We start from the raw sequence: 18,997 nt of genomic DNA on the forward strand, positions 1-18,997 counted from the left end.
GATAAACTGATAAATAAAGATGATTCATGACTTGCTAAAGGCCAAAAGTAGAATTTCTGACAACTTGTGCTATAGGTCAGATTTAACAAGCACCACTCAGCATCCTTTGCTGCGCTGCTGCACTGGTCATGCACTGAGGATCCTCCCCGTGAGCCTCTGCACACCAGTGGAGCCCTGGAGTGTCACTTACTGTGGGGTGTCACTGTGGGGTGTCACTTACTGTGGGGTGTCACTGTGGGGTGTCACTCTGGGTTGTCACTTGCTGTGGGGTGTCACTGTGGGGTGTCAATGTGGGGTGTCACTTACTGTGGGGTGTCATTTACTGTGGGGTGTCACTGTGGGGTGCCACTGTGGGTTGTCACTTACTGTGAGGTGTCACTTGCTGTGGGGTGTCACTGTGGGGTGTCACTTACAGTGCATTATCACTTACTGTGCATTGTCACCTACTGTGGGGTGTCCCTGTGGGGTGTCACTGTGCATTGCCACTTGCTGTGCATTGTCACTTACTGTGGGTTGTCACACTGCCGGGTCCTGTACTTCACCCCGGTGCCACACGTGCGGGAACAAGAGCCAAACTTGCTCCATGCCCCCCAGTGTCCATCCTGCTTCAGGATGTCTGGTGTGAGCCAGATGCAGTGACCTTTAAAGCAATGCTGAAAGAGAGAATCAGATGTCAGAAGGATTAGATTATTAACTTACATCAGATGAGAAGCTGTTGTACAACACATTATAATTTTCGGCACAAGTTCTGGATTTTTTTAACCTCTCCAGTAAAAAGTAGAGGGACTTGCTGTCAGATTGTGCCCATGATCCCAAACTCAGATTTTATAAACATACATGTTCAGCATGCACACATGTGCATGCAGGTTTCAAGCCTACCAAGTTTATTAAACTGCTCTCAGTGTTATATTTCCTCATCACCTGTCTGCAGCAGGGATATTGTTTAAGGGAAATGGCAGAATCCCAAATCTGGAGGCTAACAGTAACATCCTGCCTCCACCATTGCATGCAGAGGCTGCAGGCAGCACTGTCAGGAGCTCTGGCCCAGCACCATCCTGCCCAGCTGCTCCCAAATCCACACACATATTCCTATAATAAATGCCATCAGCAAAGTGTCATGGAATTAAAGCAAACTCACATTGTAGACATTAATGCTATTAAATAAAAAGTTTAGCAGTGTCTCCCTGGAGATCTCACGGTAAACCTGACCAAAAAGCCAGGAGGCATTCCTTAGGGACAGCCCTGGACAGTCCTACAGCTGCACAGTTCATCACACCCTACCACACTTTCTCCTTTCTTTTAACTGATTTTTAATACAGTCATTCTACAGTAGCTGAAACACAGAATTTGCTACATTCCCCAAACCATTAAGGGATTTATTTTATTTCTTTAAGAGCCTTCATAGCTCCAGTACTGATCATCTTTACTGTCATGTCCTGTTAAAGAAATCTGTCAATGCCTTTCCACCAGTTTCTCCAGTCCCTAATCAAGGAATTTTTTCTTAGCTGAAGTCACAAAAAATTCTTCTCAAGGATCACAAGATTCTGGCCCCTTTCAGTACTATTTCTGCTTTCATAAAAGTCTACTGATGAAGTGTGGGTGCTGGAAAATATATTCCAGCAAACAAACGACTTTGCATGAGCCTGTCACAGTTTGTCTGCGTTAACGGTTACTGCTGGGATGAGAGCTCTGGCTCAGGAGCACAGATGGCTGCAACAACAAGTGAAATCAGTCACTTACTTTCCTTAACATTCAAGTCAACAACAACATTTTACACAGCTTAACAAGCCCTGGAACACAGGAATTTGGCAGGCTGCACAAGACAAGCATATGGCTAAATGCATGCTGCCAGCAAAAACAAAATCAGAAGATATATAACAGGAGAGCGTTCTTGAGCACAGAGTGATTAGTGATCTGGAAGGCAAATCTAAAAGTGAAGGATAATCATTAACAATGCTGAATTTAAAGAGAGAATCATTAGTAGAATGGTGACAAGGCACAGCTTACTGATTCACTAATCTGCTCAGCGACTGGCTCCTTATTCATGCAATTTATTTTGGGGCTGATTTGGTTGGACAAGCAGTAGAAGAAAGAGTAAAAATTAGGTTTCAACCATTTTTTTCTTTCCCATGACTTCAGATATACGAAGTCAAAACCTATGAAGTAGATGAGTTACCATAAAGCCAATTATACCAATCCTGCTCCAGAGCTGTAATGGGCAGATTTTTCTTAGATGTTTGACAGAAAAAGAGATAATTCAGCAAAGTGTGAAAGTAATGCAAAATCCTAATATGTTCTTTGCTTTTTTTTGGTTTAGAAGCTCAGGGCTGCACCCTTCAGGGACTATTTACTTATGGCTTTAGAGAGGTTTGTTTGAACAAACAGTTTGAGTCGTGGGGCCCTGTGCAGCCTGGGGACCATTCTGTGATGCAGGAGACGCTGGCAGTGGTTCAGACTGTCAATACACATTTCAGCTGGCCTTGGAAGCAGATGTGAAGTGACAGATCCTGATCTGTGCTTGCTCACACATCCTTTTATCAGGTTGCTGCATCTCTCAGGTGTGAGTTCCACAGCAGTCACCAAATCCATCTCAGGAGCCTCTGTTCATTATGTGATGATCCTGAATCCAGTGCTTGGACTCATGAAGGAGAGGGAGAGATGTGATGATGCTGTGTTTCCCAACCTCTTCTCCCTGTTTTAGTCAGGAATAGCAGGATTGCAACAACCTCTAATAAACCCCCTCTCTGACACTGAGACTGGTCCCTGAACTGGAAGGCAAACATGGAAAAGTGTTGTTGACTTTGCTGTGTAAAGGGAAGTGCAGCACTGATTTTTAATGGAGAAGCTGGTCAGATAATGATTGTTGGGAAGCTGAGGCAGAGCTAGTAGGAGAGAAGCATTTGTGTAAAATGAGTCAGCCCCAGCTCTGCCTTTTTTTGTGGATTAAAAGAAAAGAGCCTACAGAAAACAAAATGATTCACTAATGAATCTTACTCTGGGCAGATCCATGCAAGAAAATGCATGAGAAGGTAAAACCAGAGACAGAGCAATCTCCAGTGTAATAAAGGAAGTTAAAGCCAACCCTTCCCATTGCTACTACATTAACTACATAATGAAGTGGAAAAGAGCCAATTTCAAGTGCTATTCCCTTCATAAAGAGGGGGTTTCACTTAAAGAATGAAGCATATTAAAGTAATTTTTTTTTAATGAGAAAAAAATGGGTAAATGCAAATTGTTTTCTTAGTTGAAGACAAGATGATTTCTTGCAGTCTCGCCTATTTTTCTGGCAAACAGGGCAGTCCAAAACAAGTGCAATTTCCAGGACAGGGAGCTTAAATTTCTTGCAGTAAAACATTCCACTGCTGTTTTCAGCAGTTCTTTGAAACAACTGCTGTGGATGCCAAATAAAGAGCCAGTGTGTTCCTGTGGGCTTAACACATCTCCAAGTCAATTTTCCAAGAAAAGATTTGAAGATCTTCTGTGGGTATCTGTAACTATTTTATATGGGGCAGCAATGGGCACCTCTCCCACCTCCTCACTTGATGCTCCTCATACTGCAGCATGGCTGGGGGTGCTCAGGTCTCCTCACTACCCTGGGGTCCCATCAGGAGTGTGTCACTTATTTATTTGTATTCCCCATCACACGCAGGCTGGCTCGCTCTGCTCCATCTGCTTGAGAATAATTAGTTGCAAGGGATGAACTGAAAGTTCCAGCACTGAGGACTACTCTGAGGCAGTAAAAGTTTCTTCAGTGGAGAATCAAGTGTTCTCCCTGTTTCTGTGGTGACTAACACAGCACACACTCACCCATCTGTCTCCTGTCTCTGAGAGAAGCTGAGGTCAGCTTTCTCAGTGGGAAATTTACTGGATTGCTTTGAGTACACATTAGTGTTTTCAGAAACCTTTTTTCTTGGTCCATTTTTCCTCTCAAAAAATATCTATTTATTTCAATATTTAATCATTCCCTTCCTTCCCTGACAGAGTAAAAAATCATTCCAAGCTTTACTCAGATCATCTTATTAGCACAGTGAAAGCAAAGAGAAGACCTGCTAGGTTTGTGCTGGACCCTTGGCACAGAAGCCAAATCCAAGAGCAACATCAGCTTGGTTGGCAGGGCCAGCTACTGTGCTCTTACCTGTCTCCAAGAAAAAATTTTAAAAAAATTTTAAAAAAGAGGCTCAGGTAGTGCAAACCTTGATGTTAGTCACTGCAGCAAGCAGATGGACTCAAGCATGTGATCTCCCTGCATGCCTGACTCTGGGTTTTATTTCTACCCTGTGGAGAGCAGTTAGCTACTTCAGCCGACATAAATGTCTCCCCAGAAGAGTTTTATATTTAAAAAATGGAATAACAAAAACTGATGATAGATTTCTGAAGTTTGCCTGGATTCAGAAGCCTGAGGCTAATGGTAGAGTTGACAGAATTGTATACAAGTAAATAAATTACCAGCTGACAGCATATGTTTTCTTTCAATCTACAGAATGCTGGGCACAGTTAAGCCTTGCACAGTTATGTCTTGTCTGCATGGTTTACTATAGCAATTTATGGAGTGTCTTTGACCCCACTGTAAGACTCTGAACCTCCATGTGCTTAACTTCACACACCAGAGTTATTATGTGGGAGGTAATGTGACCATGGCAAGTGGCTGTATGATCAAAGTTTCACAAAACTGAGAGAAACTTCCCTCTCGCTATTGAAAACACAATCTGGTTTTAAAAAATCAAGCTGGGAGCAATATAAATTATTCTAGTTCCTTTAGGATTCTATCAAAATAGAATGGGAAGAATCTGACTGGGAAGCTCCAGGAGAATATGTTATTTTTTTATCTTTAAACCCAGCAAATTATTAGTTTGCTGCCAATTAACATAATGGTTGCTCAGTATCTCCATTTGCACAAGAAGACCTACTAAGAAGTTTTCAAAATGGCAGAACCTCACTCTTTTGGCAATTTAGTTCAAATAACTACAGGCACAGAAGAGCTCACAAACATTTACATAAACATACACATACATGCACACATAGACAGCATCAGAAAGCCTCATCTTCCCTTTCAAAGGGTCAGTGCCTGGCTCCAGGACACAAACTGGGTGTGCAGACACATGCCCCTTACCACCCTGCCTGCTGAAAATGTCTCCCCCATGGCTGTTCTTGCCCCTTGGCCACCAGTTAGGAAGGAGGCAGGTGGACTGGATTCTCCTCAATGGCATCTTGCTGAATTTGGGATCAGTTCTCAGTTATGTGAAGACCAGCCCTAGGTGAGAACATCCACGCCCCACACGCCGTGTTCGCCTCCCCAGCACCACTTCCATTTCTGGCATCCCGTCCCCTCAGCTGCAGCAAAGCCAGGATGTTTCTGTGACACATCAGCAGTGTTGTGATTGGTTTGAGCTTAAAATAGCTCTGGGAATTAGTGGCATGAAATCATGAAAACTGCAAGTCTCTAAAGTGGGAAACAAACGAATCTTTCTCAATCAACATCTTTAATTGCTTATGTTTCTGTACTTTTCTGGCATGATTCCAAAGAAAACAGGAGATTGTGTTTGAAATGATTTTCCTTTTCCTCAAGTGCTGATGAGATCTCTGGGAGATGTATCTGAAAGGAAGCTGCCCCACAGCAACTGAGTCCCAGTTTTGGGCAATAAATGCATTTTACAGCCCTGTGCATTCAGGAAAGAGCCTCTGGTGTTGTCCCAGTTGGTGAAGAGAGTGAACAGGGGAAGGCAAAATCAAGGGCAGGGATTAAAATGAAAGGAACAGATGTAAAAGCATTGATCTGATGCACCTGTATTAAAAACACTAACATCTAATAAATGCACTGGTCAAACACTGCTCTCAAATACATAAAGTCAGCTATATAACCTTCAGAACTCACACAATTTTAAAAAACCCAAAACATTTTGTTCAGACTGCTGAGCTTTATCTAATAAAATGGTTTTCATTTTACAATATTTTCTCAGGTTCTTCTGGAAGGTGGCAGTAAGTTTATTTATCAAAAAACTGGGACAGCTCCCTTGAGAATAAAACAGTCAGAGTCCTATCATCTACTGAAACTTCAGAATGTACACATACTCTCTTGCATCTCTGCTGAGCTCAAAAGCCTGGCTGTCTGCACAGCTTGCTGAAGCCTTGGATCCCAAGTTCCAGTCCAAAGAAAATTTTTACAGCTGAGTTGCATAATATCCTGACAAACTGTTTATAATGGAAGCACTGACAGATCCTTAACTTTAGGGTTACAAATTCCTTTTTTCTCCTCATTTCTGTTCAAATACTAATATGAATGAATAGCTCAGGGAAGAGAGTGATGCAACAAAATGGAATATAACTGTATTTTTCAGTTGGGGGTCATGAATATTTTTAATATGAAAATCAAGATAAAGAAAAGGTATCCATATAAATTGTCTATCATTTTGGATTGTAACCTAATCCATTTTTTTTCATTTTGTTTTTTAAAATAAACAAAGCTTTTATAACAGGAATAATTTAAAGAAGAGAAAACCAGAAGGGAATGGTTTGCATAGAGCATGACTTGCTGGGGAATTAATTTAACATAATGTTTTCATAAAAAAGACTTTTCAAACCATAACAGCAGCTGCTAATATGGTTCATCTATCACATAAATGATGTCACACACTGGGTTGTAAAAAAACCTTTCCAAGTAGCGACATCTTCCTCTCCCCCTCAGTCACTGCATCCAAAGCCCAGGGAAGCCAGAATTTTTTTCACAAGACTTCAAAGGGCTTGGAGTTCAGAGCCACTGAGCAGAGTGTGATGTCCCTGGAGGATCACTGGGGCTGGGAGCAGCTCCAGCTGAGCCTTTGCCACCTCACCCATCCCTCCACCGCTCCTCGTGCCTCCCTGGGCTCTCACCACACCAGCAAACCCACAGAGCTGCCCTTCTCTGCTCAGCCCCTCTGTGCTGAGGGTGGGCTCTCTCCAGCTGGCACTCAGCTCCCACATCCATCCTTTCCCTCTGGGAAGCTCCAGGGCCGTGGCTTGGCTGCATCTCCAACCCTCACTGCTCTCTGCACCCCCGCATGGGGGAGGCCAGGCAGCACCACAGCAGCATTGCTGATCCAAGCACAACACCCTGACCTCAAAGAGTTGTAGGAGAGCAGAAATTTCCCCATTTTTGGCTTTGCCACAGAGACTTGCGTGGGGCAGGTATTGCCATGACCTGTCTGAGGTCCCAGAGTTTATGGTCCCAGAGTGGCCATGCAGAACATGCCAGCCCTCACCCCAGGTCCTCCCTTCACACTGCTCAGAATCACAGAACATTCTGAGTTGGATGGGACCCACAAGAATCATCAAGTCCAACTGCTGAGTGAATGGCCCCTACAGGGATCAAACCCATGTGCCATTACACCATGCTCTCACCAGCTGAGCTCAGCACTTCACTTGCACTCAGGAGTTTGCCCCACATCCCAGCCAACCTCAGCTCCTCCAGCCAGGTTCTTCTCTTGTTCCTCTTGATTTTGAGGGGAACATCCCCAGCTGCATACAAACACACATGAACACACATGGACACATGAGTGCCCAGGGCAGCAGCTCTCACCTTCCCTGGTGCACACATGGTCCCGTCCAGCGGAGGCCCTTTCTTTGTTTTGCAGAAATAGGGGTTCTCAGGGTGGCTGCACCACAGCTGCTTGCAGGGATCAAATGTACGGAACTGGAACACAGGAAAAAAATCAGAGTGGATGATGCTTTGAGAGAGCTCCCACTGGAAACCACAACAGAAGCTGCAGATGAGGGTGGTTCTGTTCCTAGGTATAAAATGCCAGCTGTTAGTGCTGATCCCTGAGGAACACCGTGATGTCTGTGGATTGAATATTTGAGCATACAGAATCATGACTCTGAGGTGAGATCCCATCTGCATGCGATGGAATAAAGTCAGGCAAAAATAGTTTTACACAAGTGACCAACCAGGTTCCTCAGGCAGTGAGACACACACTGCCTCTTCTGACAGCTTCTCCAAATGGGGCTGCTTCATTTGGCAAACAAAGCAAAAAATCCTTGTGCACCCATGGGAGATGGAAATGAGCTGCTCAGACTTTAGCTCAGCTGTTGTAATCCCCTCCTCAGGGGGATGGAAATTTGAGATCAGGTCTCCAGTCCAATGAATAAATCAGCATTTTACCTACAATACAAAGGTTTCTATAGGAGAGGATGAGAACCACCCACCACAAAACATACTAAATCATGATGTCTGGACATGTGTTTGGCTATTCTGAACAAAGAAGAGCAGAAAGCCTCCATCTCTTAGGCTCAGGAGGATGGCTGAAGGAAAATATTCTCTTTGGCTGGGACATTCTTCCAAGGCAGCATCAGAGGGAATTGTGTCAGGACACAATACTACAACTCATGCTCTAAAGGTTCTCATCCATTATCTAGGGACACTGCTCAGCACATATATTCCTGCAGATGGGAATGAAAGCAGAAATGTTACATGTCAACAGCTGCCAGCTGCTGAAAACATCTCTTTCCATTTAATATTTTGTTCTACTTGAAGAGCTGGGGGTGGGAGGCACAGCCCTGCTGAAGACGACTCTATTTTCTGAGGCAGTCCACTGAGAATTGCACTAATCTTGCCTTGCTTTCAAGAGACTTTGCCTGTTGTTCTCCTCATACACGAGAGCCATGTCATCAAGAGTCCTTACAAGTTGCTTCACTCACTGTTACACATATTTTCTCTTGCAAAGTATCAAAATGCATCACACTTTCCATAAAATTGGATCATAAAAGCATGCTGCCCTGTGCTAACACCACGAGATGTGGAGCAAATCCATCTCCTCCACATCCAGGTGGGAGCTCTGCAGCAAAATAACCAGCTGCCAGCAAGAGGAGGCTCAATAACACAGCAAGTTTGTTTGCTTGACAACTACAGTCTTTATGGAACTACACAATAATTACTTCTGTAACTCCAGTTAAAAACAAAACCAAACAAAAGCAAACCAAGAGATATTTAGAATAACATGTATGCCAACAATCATTTGTTAATCCTTGCTTACAGCTAAAAGGGCACAACATCTTTCCTTGGGGGTTTCACTACACTGTCCTTATTAAGGATGTTTCAGAGACATTTAGACCACTCCTGGATGAGAAACAGCAGAAGCTAAAGTTAAGTACTCACAGCTGTGCACATCATGTATCCCAGACCAAAGTCAAATCGGCACTGCTCATTCATGGAGTAGTGAATGCCTGGCAGCTGTGGGAGGGAAGGCCAGTCGTGCTCGAAGGGATCGTCCCGCAGACAATCGTAGGAACTGCAACAGGCAAAAATTACAGGAACAGATGGGGCTGTGAGGCTTGCACAGTGTTTGTGGTTTCATTGCCTTTTTATTCCAAACAAAATAGAGCCTACAGTTTCTCAGATGCTCGTCCTGAAGAGCAGCTAATATTGCATTTACGCTCACATTCACTTTAGCATGTTGTATCCACCTTCAATGGATTCCACACATCGTTTTTTTGAAGCCCTTCCATTGTAATTTCCATTTAGCTTGCAGGTAAATTCCTATCAGTCTCCAGGCTCCTTATGTGAAAGGAATCAAAGGAAGAATCCACATGAGACCAAGAAAAAAAGAAAGTTTAATTAATTTTCCATTTGTGGAATTTCTTGCGGCCTGCAGCTGTCTTTCAAGTGAGGTTTCAAAAGCAGAGGCCAAGGTAACCAGCCCAGACCACTGAACTTACAGCTTCCCTTTGTCCTCCCTGAGAAGTGACTCATTTACAGACTTCACCCCTGTTTCTTCTCTCTCTCTGCTTCTGCTGATCGCTCCCAACTCCATCCACAGCTTAAACTAAGTTTCCTTTCTGTGTCATCAAGTTCCTCCTCTGCTCCTAAGGAGTGAGGAGAGCCTGTGGAATTACATCTGACCAAGTCATGCCAGCACAAAGGACTGAAGCTAGTGCCACCAAATGGTTAACACAGTGTAAGCATTGGTTGATTCACAACAATTACAGTCCACAGGATCTCTGAAATGTCTCCCAGTTATTTAACAGACATGAGGACACCATACACAAGCCTATCCTGGCAATCATCAAGATTGCCTTGAAGTTACCAATAGCTAAAAGCAGAATTTTGAGGTTAGATTTACTTCAAAGCAAACCATTGTTCTGCTTTGTTATAAGACATTTTAAAAACAGTTGTATTTAAAAGAATGTAAAGCAGCCCTCTAGGCCAGATGATTTTATTTAATGACTAAAGTTCTGGAGGATCTTGCTAATTGAAACAATCACACTTCCCTCACAATGTTTTTATTCTTTATTGCCACACCTAAGATATCTATGATAATAAAAATACTGACAAAAAGACTGACTCATGTTTACTTCATGTATTTTGCTGCACTTTTTTTCCTACTCATTTTCAGCTTTTGCTGGTTATGCTAGTAGCTTCCCCATACTTTCTGTACAACTTTCACATAACAAGGGGCGGTTTTTTTCTGTAAGGAGAAAAAAAGGTCATAAACAATAGAATTTGTCAGGGAACTCCTGCAATCTAATATCTGAAGTGTCAGGTCCAAAAAGGAAGGCAGGGGGCATGGATGAAGCTGTTTAAACAGCTTTTGCATTTAAGGTACTGAAAGAAAAATCAACTGAAGAACTAATTCTAGAACATGTGTGCTCTTTAGATATCTCCTAATGTCAAGAAAAGCCCTGACACTTAAAGGGCAGATTTTCCTCTCTAGGCAGCACCATGTTGTCACTGACATGTATCATAAGCATCAAATGGCAAGACAGACACGACACTAATGGGTAGCCAAGGCAGCTCTCAGCTAGAGGTTAGAGTAGGGAGGGAGAAAAGCTAGCAATGAGATTCATAACAGTGCCTTCCATCATCCCTAAGAGAGCAAATACACCCTCGGTGTCCAGAAAATGAACAGACATAAATGGAACGAGAATAATTTAGAATGGATTAACACCAAACTGAACACAAGATGCAGAATTGCTGCAGAGCTGTTCCCACGTGCTCCCTGGAAGGGGAGGTGCTGCAGGGCAGTACTCACTGGAGGTAGCGGTTCAGCTCCTGCTGGCTGCAGCGGGACCAGTGGAAGCGGTGGAAGGCAGCCTGCACCAGCGGGGCCATGATGCTGCCCAGCCGCACCTCGTCCCCGCAGCGGTTCCCTTGGCCGTCGTGCTCCATGCCCAACCTGCCCGCAGAGACACAGACACAGCGGTGACGCGGGTGGGCTCTGGGTGCCCAGGGCTGCCCCTCCCCAGCAGCACCAGGTTTGGTGCCAGCAAGGCTCTCATGTCCCATGGCCCTTGTCCACAAAGTCATGAGGAGTAAGGCAGGGTGAGGCTGAAGCTAAAGAGTTGGTCTGGAGTAACTCCCACGTGGAAGGATTGACCCTCAAGGGTACTTTCATGTCAGTAGCCCAATCCACAAAAATTAAAAATGCCATTTTTGGACTTCTGTGCACCTGCACATTTGTGAATTACAGTAATTTCAAAATTACAAGCTGCACTTGATTATAAGCTGCACTTCCAGGTGTCGGCAACTTTTTTGTTCTTTGTCCATATATAAGGCGTACCAGATTATTAGCCGCACTTTCATTCACAGCGAGGATCCGCGTGCAACTTTCACGAAGTTACCAATTAGTAACAGAATCGTGGGATCGCGGGGTTTACTGGCTCGGCTTGGGGCTGTGCAGGCTCGGCTCAGTGCTGCCCTGCTGCCGGGGCCAGGCAGGCTCCGGCTCAGCTCGGGGCTGCTGCGGGCTCGCATCTCTGGGTTTGCAAATTTCTGAACTTCATCCATGTATTGGCCACACTTGATTATAAGCCACACTTCCGGGTTCGGACCAAAATTTTAGTCAAAATGGTGCGGTTTATAATCGTGAAATTACTGTACTACAGCTAAATGTGAATCCATTTCTGAATTACTGAGCATGCCCACCCTCCAAGAACACTAACAGAAATGTAGCCAGACTCTAATCTGGAGCTATTCAGGACTTTATATAACTTCCAAAAAAAATCACACCTTAGCTTAATTCAAAGTGTTTTGCAACTGCAGACAAGTCCTTTGCATGCAAAAAAAGAAAGGCATCACACAGAAAGCTAGTTCAGACAAGCTGCTGCTGTTGCCCAGGAGCAATCCCACATTTGTTTAAATGCGAAACAGCCGGGAAAGTGGTGGATGCTTTCTAGAAAATGACCCCAAATTACAGATACTATAAAATTTCTTTTTGGCTTTATTATGAATATATTTGTTCCTTTCCTTTGTTTGATCTTTTATTGCATTTTTAATTAGCACTATTGAACTAATCTGAGCAATATCTGTCCATAGTTAAACCAAATTAACAGATTGGGGCTGAATATGACTTGAGGGTTCACAAATTTTCTGCAGTGGTGGCTCTTTTAAAGCACATGCTGTGTTCTTTGTATTCCTAATTCAAAAATTCTGGAATCAAATACTATCTGAGTCTCAAATAGATGTCCCTGTCTAAGATATGTTTATGGTGATTTCAATAAATTTTGGCACTTTATTGTTAAAAAAAAAGAGAAAGGGCCTGCAGGCTTTCTTAGGGAAAACAGAATAGATGGAAACTGTTCAGAAAAAGCCTTCTGGTAACTGTTATTCTACCAAAGAGAAAATGGGAAAACAGTGGGAGTTTTCTGCAGGGAAAACAAGAAAACTAAAAAGATCTGGGAGAAACCAAAGCTCTGACAAGAGCTGCCCAGGCATTGGTTCAAATCACGTCAATAGGTAAAATGATTACATTTTTTATATGAGATATATAGAACAGCTATAACTGCAGTGCTTGGCACCTCACTTCTATACAGTACTGTTTCCTTTATCAGCAGAAACATATACAGATTATGTGCTTGTTTAGTATGGATTGCTTGCAAGGATACTGTGTTCCACTGACTCACTGAAATAATATTTCTTTATTACAGGTACTTTACATTCCCACCAGGAGACTACAATACATCATTTAATCTACTCCCACAGCAGCCCTGGAAGATATTTTGGTATTAGTTCTTTTTTCCCATTTGGAAATCTCAAAATGTAAAGCTTACTTAAGATCATAAAGAAAGGTTTGTGAGACCTGAGACCAGAGCTAGCCCTAACTATTGTTTCTTAACATCAATTGCATCTGTCCAATGTCATCAGCATTTGTATGTACCAAAAAACCATTTAAGGTACAACACAGATGTCCAGTTGTACTCACACATGGCCAGTTTCATGAGCCACCACAAATGCAGATGAAAAGCCATCTTCATGATTGAGAGTGCAGCTTCGGACAGGATGGCACATCCCAGTGACAGGAGCATAGCCTGTAAGAAACACCAAGTGTTTTAGAAAACAAACAAAACCAGAAAAATCAACATGGTGGGAAGCTCTGGGGCGAGCATCTGTCCTTTGTTGTGACACAAGTAGTCCTCTCAAGACCTCTGTCCCCAAACATTCAACAAAGTGCTCCTAAATCTATGAAACCAGCCTGTTGAACAAATTAAAACTTCCTGGCTCACCAAGAAAATTCTTGACACCTCTTGGACGGCCCTACAGTTGCCTTTTCTAAGTGCATAAGACAACCACATGCTGCTGTGTGGAGGAGCCCAATACAAACCCTCAGGGGGCAAAGCCCCAGCCAGCTCTCTGTTGACAGCAGTTCTGGCCAACTCAAAATTAATGGGAAAGCTCTGAGATTTCTCCCCTCTGGTGAAAAACCTGATCTCACAGGACGCAGAGGTCTGAAAAAAGGAAAAAGCGGGAAGTGCTTGGCCCTGCTGTTCCAGATCTCTCCATAAGAACATTTCTTGTAATTCAGCTTTGGAACTTTTTAAACATGAAATCTCTTCTTTAATCTTTGGACATTTTCAGGACTGTTTACATATGGATCCCATTTTCTTGGCTTCAGTAAGAACACAGAAGTGATCCAACAGGTAATCAGTAAGAAAGGATAAAATTGTAAGTGAAGCAGTAACGACTGAAAATGGCCCAACGCAGAGCTCTCGGGGAAAGAAAACACTGAGCACAGCTCAGCAAAAGATATACAATTAAACTTTACATGACCAGCCTGGCTTGGTGATAAATGCAAATGCAGAACAAGCCAAGACACACACCTTGCATGCCTGATGGACCAAAATCCTGCCTGGTGAGGAAGATGGCATGGTCGTGATACTCCGCGTGCCCAGTGTCGGGTTTCTGTTGCAGGTAAGCCCAGCGACACACGTTCTCCAGGCTTTGGGAGGGGTTCCCAATCTCTATCAGACTCATGGACTGCAGTCACACAGGGGGAAAAAAACACACCAGGAGTTATTTATTAAAAGTGTGGCCAATTTTTTCCCAAGTTTTTCAGGCACTTGGCTAAACACCCCATTTCATTACAAGTTTGTTCTTAATTAAGAGATACTTACATTTCAGAAGCAAATTCTACTGGACCAAGACAGCAAGAAAATAGCTAAAGTTCGTGGTTAGATTGTGATTTCTGCATTTAATGAGATCAAAGATACAACAAAAGTAGAAAATAGACAAGAAATAGAAAGGTGTGTATTTTAATGACAAAACTGATACCGGGTTGTGCACTCTTATTATTTCTATGTCACCCTGGCATCAGTTTTCATCATTTTATCATCTCTTTACCGACACTTCCAGTCTGGATATACAGCTCCTGATGGGGCCCATGTCCCTTTTGGGACCACAACAGGTCTCAACCAGGAGAGACTGACCCAATGTAGGAAAGATCAAAGCCTGATGGCTAAGCAAAGCCTATCACAACAACTGCAGAGAGCCAGCACCCTGTCCTGCTCATCAGCTGCTTCTGTCATGAAATGGAGTTGGTTAGGCTGTTCTGCCAGACCTTGGCACACTCCTGGATGCTCTGTCAGTGTAAACCTAAGTGCACTTTTTCAGCTGTACTTGAATCATTACTTCCAGAAATGGACTTTCTCAGTGCCTGTCATTTAAATTGCATTTTCTTTATCCCATTACTCATCTGAAGATCATTCAGAAGGTAGAACACAACTTCCCACTGTGGGATTCTCCATGTAAACCATGTTACATGGGTGGTGAGCTGACACAGCTTGGCTGACTCCAGTGAGCTGATGTGTCAGGTGAGGTGCAAAGGACAGTTCTCTTGAGCAAGGAAGAGAAAGGTATTTTAAAATCCAACTATTACATTTGCCTCTCTTTTTTTTTCTTTTTTTTTTGTTTTTTTTGTTTTGTTTTGTTTGTTTAGTGTTTTTTATTTTTGCAGTAGTACTTAATGAGTTCCCAGTTAATTCTGCTTGATACTATGCACTAAGACTTTAGAGCTTATTATATGTGGGATACTCTAAAATGTATGACTAACTGACCTGTCCCAGGCCTTCCAGGATTTGTAAGAACTACAGATGTGAACCTGGCTTTTCATTTGCAAAAATTACATTACCATGACAACACTGTAATCATAACAAAAACCACTACAGTTTAGATGCTATATTGTACTGCAAGCTTTTGGCATTCCAAAATACTTAATGTAGAGCAAAACTTAGCTTAGGCCAAAAATAAGAGAAAAGTAATACAATTCATGTTTAAATACAGATGTATTTGACGTGTCCTCTAATTGACTGCATGATGGAGTACATGGAGTATTGACTACATGAAAAAAAATCCTCAAAGGGTTGTAGAAGAACAACTGGAATTGATAAAAGAAGTGTCTGCCAAACTGAGGTCTGATTTTGGCAAAACTAAGATATTACAATTCTGCAAATGTTCAGAAAAACAAATTTATAAACCAAAGAGAGGCACAGTTTGGATTCTGATACCACTGTAGAATGAAAAAGTTGTAATATAATCCTGTGCTGGATCATACTGCTTCCAGCCATAATTCCCTTGGAAATCGAACTAATAACTGTATTTTAAATGGTGGGACAGTTGTGGTGCCTTAATTGAATCTTTGTATATTTATAAGAATGTACTTAAACAAACTTTGAGTCACTAATACAGGGCAAAATCCTGACTCTTCAAGCAAAAATCCTAGTCAGTTAAACAGGGTTTGACTATTGCAGAGATCTTTATTAACATCCATCAGTGGTGAAACAGAAAGAAACAAGCAAACATAAAATTATCTACATCACCTCCACTCTTATTTTTCCAGAACGGCACAAAAATGATCAATTCCTTTAAGGAACTCAATTAAAAAAATCTGACTGCAAGACTCAAAAGCAAAGAATGCTGTAACATGAAGTTGAGAAACCTCTAGTTTTCGAATCTTTTCTGATGTTTGCTAATACTTCCTAATTTCATAATGACCTCCTTGTGTACATTCTATCAAATGAAAAATCACATCATTTAAGACACATTGTTCGGAAAACAATGAAAACACACATCCTATCAACATAGGCTTTGTTCAAGGGTATCCAATTATTTGCAAAAAAAGCCTTGAATTTGCATGATCAGCAAAAAAGCATAGAAAATAAAATGTCAATTATTTCCTAATAACCACTGCTTTATAGCTTTCCTCTGTCATTTCTTCCCTGCCTGCTAAACCAAACGCTTGTCGGTGGAGTCCATCACAAAAGCAAAATATTTGTCTCTGCATGAACTAAGGGAGCAGGTTACAGCACTCCTCTGATTAACGAGTCTGCCAGAGGCCAGACCAGTCTGGCACAGCAAACCAGCAGCTCCTGTGGTTCAGGCACTGCACTGGCATCTGCTGTGAGTCAACAACTCAACACTGTATACGGAGGTCCATTCCAAGAGCAAAACCACAGGCTCAGTCCAAGAGAACCTCAATGCTTACTTATCAAAACACAGATTTTAGAGTTTGTCTTCAAGCGAATGAAGTTGGACCAGCTGGTTAACGTGGAGCATTGTGGGGTTTTGCATCCAACACGATAGGGAGAAATAAAAAAAACCCTTTCACATAAAAGGCAAAATGGAGAACACACAATTCCTATAAAACGTGTTTCAGCTGACCCAACTATTTTGCCAATTACACAATTTTAACATTATATAACTGAGTCTTACTGTTCTTTAAGCTGGGAAACAAGACATCCAGTAGGAAGTGAGTTATTTTGAGTGTCCATGTGCTACAAATGTAAGCAGCAAGTCGAGGGCCTGGAAGTGAGGAGGACTTCAAAGAGTGGGAGGAAACAGTCTGCCAAGTCCACTGAGCACTCAAATCATCTGGTCACTAATCCTTTATCTTTCTTTCCTCACTGTAATGCAGCAGCCTGAAAAGAGAAACCCACTTGACTCCTAGCAAATTTTCACCTGAACAAAAAAAAATTTTCACTTTCCCCTATTTGCCAAAGGCTTGCAAATCAGAAAGGGTAACAGGAAACACTGCATGGCTGGGGAACCATCAGCATGACAGTGAGTCGAGCTCTCTGTGCTGTGCAACTGCGCTGGCTGAGAGCAAAGAACCACGAGCACCAGAACTCTCCTGACAGTGGGCAATGGTACGGCCAGGGAAGGAATTAGAGTTAGTGTTTCCCTCCAAAGAACCTCTAAGGCTCCAGTGGTCTTTGGATCAAAGACTTCCTGAGCCAGGCATGCCATTACATAGAATTTTATCCACTTTTCCAGCTGCCTTGCCTTTACAGATAAATGTTGCTAGCTAGTCTTGAAGAAAGTGGCTTAGGGGATCATGGGACCAGGCAGAGTTTGTTAGCAGGCAGGGCAGATGTCATATGTTTTAGAAGGATGTTGTCCAAAAATTACTCTAGTAGAGATATCAGATAACACTTAATAACATTTTCTTTTGGAAGTCAATGTGGGTTTCATCAGAGCCCAATCCCTTATTAAATGGACAAAGCAAATGAGAAAGAGCAAAAGAGATGAGCTGGGTGCAGTAATAAGGGCTGAAAGGGAAAATCCCTCTTTGTCACACTGCAAACAGGGGGAGTTTGGGGGCCAGCAGGCTGCACATGGAGAAGAGGTGTAGGTGTTACTCTTGGCCAGCACAGGGCCCACACTGCCAGGAACTCACAGGTCCTGCAGCTGGCTGGGGGCTCCAACCTGGCTGGGAAGAACCTCTTTCCAAGCAGGACAGCAGGCCTGTGGAGAGCATTACTCAGCTGATCAGCAGGAACACTGCCAGTGGAAAGAGAAACTTTGCTTCTCACAGCAAGAAAAGCAAAAAATCTGTGAACTGCTGATGGAAACAGATGGAGATGTTGGCCAAGAAGTGGAAAGGGCTCAGCTGGGAAAACATCCCCCAGGCGAGGAGACACCACAGAGGGTGACGAGGACAGTGTGCCCTACAGAACTGGCCGAGGCCTTTTCTCTGGGAAACTCAACATCTACCAATGCTGCACATTTTCCTTTCTTTTTTTGATTCTGTCTTCATTTCTTCTCCACTATCTTCCTTCTTAGATGGAAGCAGAAAAACAAAAACAAAATAAACAAATGAACGAACAAAAAAAAATAGAAGACAACTGAGTTGTGACTACCATTCATACAAAGAGGCAAAGCAGGGCAGTAAGAAATGATTGAAAGCCAGAGAGGTCTCTGAACCTTCTTTGCTATCTGTCTTATCCTTTGAGAAGTTATCAGTTCTCTCATATGAACACGCTGAAGAACAAGTCGTTCACGAAGCTGACTGGAAAGTCCTTCAAATACTTGTGGAGATTGTGGGGCAAGGAAGAAACATGTAATTTTTTTTTTCTTTAACAAAGTTATCTTAGAAGAAAACTCTAAATTTAGTCTATATTCTACCCAAACTTTTCAAGAATGTTCAAGGTGCCGGCCCGTGTGAAAGACACACTGGTGTCACACATGGAATGGCAGCTCGCCTTAAATAACTGTTTTATTTATCTGATATTTGGCATCCCTGGGTGCAAGTTTGCAAAAGTGATGATGAGCAGGTACTCGATGATAATAACTTCAGAAATTTAGGCTGGTCAGAAGCTTGGGACCTTTCTTAACTCATCCATTAGGTGGTGCTCCAAGAGAACCAACGGAGAAGGCTTTGCAGCTCTTCAGTAGCTCCAGGAGGAGCAGAAATATTCTTAACATGACAGGCTTCAAACTATAGTAGGAGAAGTTGAACCACAGCAGTGCACACATTCA

The 18,997-nt window shown here is 42.8% G+C and overlaps 1 protein-coding gene across 1 annotated transcript in view; it reads right to left on the bottom strand.

The window, feature by feature from the left end:
• The window catches only part of ADAMTS2 (ADAM metallopeptidase with thrombospondin type 1 motif 2), a 172,785-nt gene that overhangs the window by 20,791 nt on the left and 132,997 nt on the right, over positions 1 to 18,997 (bottom strand). Inside the window, exons 6-11 of the mRNA XM_033073023.2 lie at positions 14,065 to 14,221; positions 13,170 to 13,275; positions 11,001 to 11,144; positions 9,128 to 9,260; positions 7,553 to 7,666; positions 508 to 653 (exon numbers count right to left, since the gene is read on the bottom strand). Coding sequence (XP_032928914.1) covers positions 508 to 653; positions 7,553 to 7,666; positions 9,128 to 9,260; positions 11,001 to 11,144; positions 13,170 to 13,275; positions 14,065 to 14,221 — 800 coding nt within the window. The remainder of the gene's footprint in view (positions 1 to 507; positions 654 to 7,552; positions 7,667 to 9,127; positions 9,261 to 11,000; positions 11,145 to 13,169; positions 13,276 to 14,064; positions 14,222 to 18,997) is intronic.

The sequence above is a fragment of the Catharus ustulatus genome, chromosome 15 (genome assembly GCF_009819885.2).
Source record: "Catharus ustulatus isolate bCatUst1 chromosome 15, bCatUst1.pri.v2, whole genome shotgun sequence".
NCBI classification, from domain to species: Eukaryota; Metazoa; Chordata; class Aves; order Passeriformes; family Turdidae; genus Catharus; species Catharus ustulatus.